Source organism: Halyomorpha halys, unplaced genomic scaffold (assembly GCF_000696795.3).
Source record: "Halyomorpha halys isolate HHAL.00 unplaced genomic scaffold, Hhal_1.1 Scaffold14.1, whole genome shotgun sequence".
NCBI lineage: Eukaryota > Metazoa > Arthropoda > Insecta > Hemiptera > Pentatomidae > Halyomorpha > Halyomorpha halys.
Window position 1 is genome coordinate 1,216,423 of NW_027115673.1, and position 4,123 is coordinate 1,220,545.

General features: G+C 33.8%; 2 protein-coding genes across 2 annotated transcripts in view; one reads left to right on the top strand and one right to left on the bottom strand.

Moving 5' to 3' along the window:
• Positions 1-4,123, bottom strand: part of LOC106679795 (alpha-tocopherol transfer protein-like) — a gene marked incomplete in the record, with an annotated part of 97,820 nt that overhangs the window by 91,283 nt on the left and 2,414 nt on the right.
• Positions 1-4,123, top strand: part of LOC106679785 (MORN repeat-containing protein 3) — a gene marked incomplete at its 5' end in the record, with an annotated part of 24,754 nt that overhangs the window by 2,259 nt on the left and 18,372 nt on the right. The window contains 1 exon segment of the mRNA XM_014419130.3: positions 3,685-3,839. Within this exon segment, the coding sequence (XP_014274616.1) occupies positions 3,685-3,839 (155 nt within the window).

Below are 4,123 nucleotides of genomic sequence, written 5' to 3' on the forward strand. Positions count from 1 at the left end.
GTTTTTTAAGGTTTTGAAGCAGCCGCTAGTTTTTAATCTCCCTACCTATACTTGGCAGACTCATCAATTTTGACTAGTAAATTATACATAGTTTTTATTGAAGTAATCAAAAGTTGGGGTGAGATAACTGTTTTTTTTTTCTTCCCGGCTCTTGTACTATTATAACCTAACCTTTAACTAAAGAAATGATCGTGACATGAAAGAAATTTTCCCTCTTGAAAGGCGATTAATATTATGAACTAAACTATATCAAAATCTAGTCAAGAAGAAATTGTTCCCGCTTTTTTTTAAGGAGCGATAGTAAACAATTTCCTCCTTATTATTTGCTTATCATTTAATTTATATCTTAGTAAATATGGTGTGAATGTTTTCTTTGAAAAAACTCCTCCCTAAGAAAGCGTGGACAACGTTTTGAAAGGAATGGAGGAGGCCCAAGACAGAGAAGAGTGGAGGAGAGAGAATCAGAGGGGGAGCTCCTATTTCCCATGCTTTCTTTTCAAGTGAACAACTCTTTATTCTTTATCATCCTGGCATACCTTCCAAAGGCTTCTCGAGTGTCCTATACACAATCGAGTGTCCTAGCCACCATAACTGTTTGTTTCTATTGAAGAACATCGGGTTTTCCAATAATATTTAATAAACTAATATATCCTTCTGTGTCCCGTTTCTTCCCATTCCTTGGAAATTACTCATGTTCACTAAACATCCGGTCTGATGACTGATTATTTAAGATAACCTTAGTCCTGCTTTTCAGGCCAATGATAGAAACAAAATGGCTATTGAAGAGCAAAATAACATCAGTTACCCGCTGTTACTCTCGCCTTAATTTCTTCATGTTCGTTCTTTGATGACAAGTTTTTTCCCGTCTTGAAGGTGTGGTTTCCGAAATTTACAGCCTCTTTCCTTCTTTCTAAACTATTTCATGAAAACTTAACATACACTGTATTTATATTGTAGACAAGAATACCCAAAATTTTCTTCTGTCCTTTTCGAATGCCTCGTATAGAAGTAAGAATTATTCTTGTCCAATCTACATATATCATTTGTGATGTGACAATTAATCACAGCGTTTGCCATTTAGACACGTGCGAAAGTATTTATCATTATAAAATTTATATTTATAAAATTCTTCAATGACACATTATTGACCTTGAGTATATCATTGCCAAAACAAAAATTAATCTATTCATAAATTTTCCAGCTGTAAAACTCACTATAATTTAATTCTAAATCAATCCGTTGCCAAGAAACAATACAACAAAAAGTCAGAAAACAGGGTGTACGTTGTGGCATTTGAAGTTGGAATGGCATGGGATAATTAACTTTCATTTTTTTAATTATTTATTTGAATTTGGCGTTACTGTCCTGCAATACTGGCCATGTTTTACCACATTCCTCTACTTTCTCCTTACTCTGGTATTAAAACAAACAGTAATTTGTTACAAATAAAGTGAATTTATATTTGGGTTTGTAAGAAAGGGCTTAACTCTTTAAGGCAACCAATCAACCCCGGACAAGTACCCAACATATTCTATATCCTCTCCTCAGACCCTTCAGTCCAATGGTGTGCAAGCCACGTGAGCATCGGGGGTGTTCTGCCACACATATATTATGAGGACTTACTGTCAACACTGTTTGAGATTTGAGAATAATTACCTCGATCCTTTGGGTAGAGTAGAAAGGGAAAAGAAACAAATATATGAAAAATGCGCCTCTTTCCTTAAGGAATAATTCAACGAGACCTTTGGAGAGAGAGAGTTCACCGTGAGAGGCCTCTGGTTTGGATCTCGTGGTACAATTCTAGATGAAACAAGGAGCCTCTTAGAAGATCTAAGTGTTAGCATCGGAGATATAGCGATCCTAGCGGAAACAAATATTTGGAACTCCATGGGGATCATACATCATCACCTGCTTGGGAATTAGCTGTGAGATTATTATATATTTTTTTAAATATAGATAAATATAAAATTAGTTTGTTTTCTTAATTAATTTATTTTTTTGTAAACTGATTGATCTACTGCTGTGATTATTGTCTTTGGTTTGATTTTACATTGCTATCTAATGATAAATTCGTTTAACTTGTTTAACGGATCAAACGTGGGAAGCGGATGACTGGAGAGGGGAGGTCCGAGAGTGTGGTGGGGAGAATAAATTTGTCGATTAAATGAAATAAAATTTTCAAATGGAATGAAATTGTTAAATATCATAGAAAAAAATTAAAATATTTGTACTTAGTGTTTAGACAAGTATTATTGATTGTAAAAATAAAAGGTAGGAAAATATTATTGTTAAATTATATTAATATATGTATTGTTTATATGTTCGATCATACTGTTTATTGTAGCAACCCAATATATGGTATTTGGGCAGCATGGCCAAATAAATCATTTATCTCCTAATTTTTCTGGTGTTTAAGTGTTAATTGAAGGGATAAGTGGGCGAAGGGACTATGTTACATTTTATGATCTTTAGAATCTTTAGTGAGGACGAAGGAGGTAGAAACGTATGAGCTTGTATGAGGTACCCTTACCTTAAAATCCTATTAATAACAGAGATGCCTAAATGTAGAAGGAACTATGTACACATCAAATCATAACAAGCTCTAACAAAACAAAAAATCGAACTATGTTGTCTTAAAATTTCGTATTAGAAACATGGCCCCTTCAACTATTAGATTGTAAATGTAGTATAAAACTACTTAAGCATGTCTTGGGGGATTTCCATTAATTTTTATTTCCAAAAAAATTCATACAAGAATTAAATATAATGTAATGTCAAAATGAAAAAAAATGTAGAATAATGCATCTGCATGAAGGGCAACTTCAACTGAAGGTTTAACTCCACTTCACTTTAGAATACCCTGATTGTGTTGAAGAGTGGGCTGTATGTAATTTAATTGAAAGAAAATGAATTTTGAGTGAACATGAGAAAAAATAGTAGAATCTATTGTATAATTACAGGATTGTAAGGATGTAGCCATAAGGAAACCTGGCTGGATAAGGTTTATTTTATAATTTTGAATTAGAACCAGTAAAGACAGCAATATTGTTGCGTCCATGTGTACTAAGATCCGGTTAAAGTTGATAAGGAATGAAAATTAGAGTGAGCTCACTTAGGGGGATGAAGGCGACATATTCTCTCTCCTTACCTTCCTCTCTCCCGGCTCTCGCCCCTAGTTAGGGAACCATTTCATTTAGTTACTATCGCATCATAACTTTAATTCAATAGAAGAAAGAAGATAATTTCTCTGAATCCCAAAGATGAAGAAATGGTGCTCTTCTCTTGTTTGATTTACGCTAGACACTGCCAGCTTGAGACTTGAGACACACACACATCGCGGCTCCTCCCTGCTTCTCTTAGCCTACACCCAAGTTGTCTTTTGCGGTAAATTAATTAGAATAAAAATTATTATTAGTTAATATGACTATAATAATAAGTTTGCCTTGCGCTTTAAATTAATATGAACAAGAAAAGAGGGAAAAAGTCCCTGTCGAAGTTGCGGGCAATTAATTATTAAACGGTTTAGGAGTCGGTCACCTCCGCCACTTTTTCAATACCTTTGTGTTATCAATGTACAGTCGGGTCTTGTAATAATGGTTTGCTGCCTTTTTGGAGGACCTCAGGTAAACATTACCTTTATTTTAACTAAAACTATCATAATATATACTTTTTGTTTTGTTTAAGGCTTCGGAACACAGATCAACAAGGTAACCCAAGAGATCTACGAAGGTGGATTCAGAAATGATAAGCGTACCGGTTACGGAGTTTTATCCTACATAAAGCCTAATGGAACACAAGAACTTCGATATGAAGGAGACTTTGCTAATGACGTTCCTAACGTAAGTGAACACATTTTGATAACTAAATTATTTATATATACAGTTGACCGTATAACTTTAAATATAAGGAGATGGTCAGGGTTGCGGTCAAAAATGAACAAATAGTTTTTAACTATTTAATTTAATGTCCGACGTTTCGCCCCATTTTGCAGGGCTTCATTAGGGCTAAAAAGATTTTTTAAAACAACTTAGAACATTACAACAATAAGGTAAATTAAGGTAGGATACATATTATGTAAAAATTAAGTGATAAGAATATGATATATAAATAAAAGGAAGAAAAA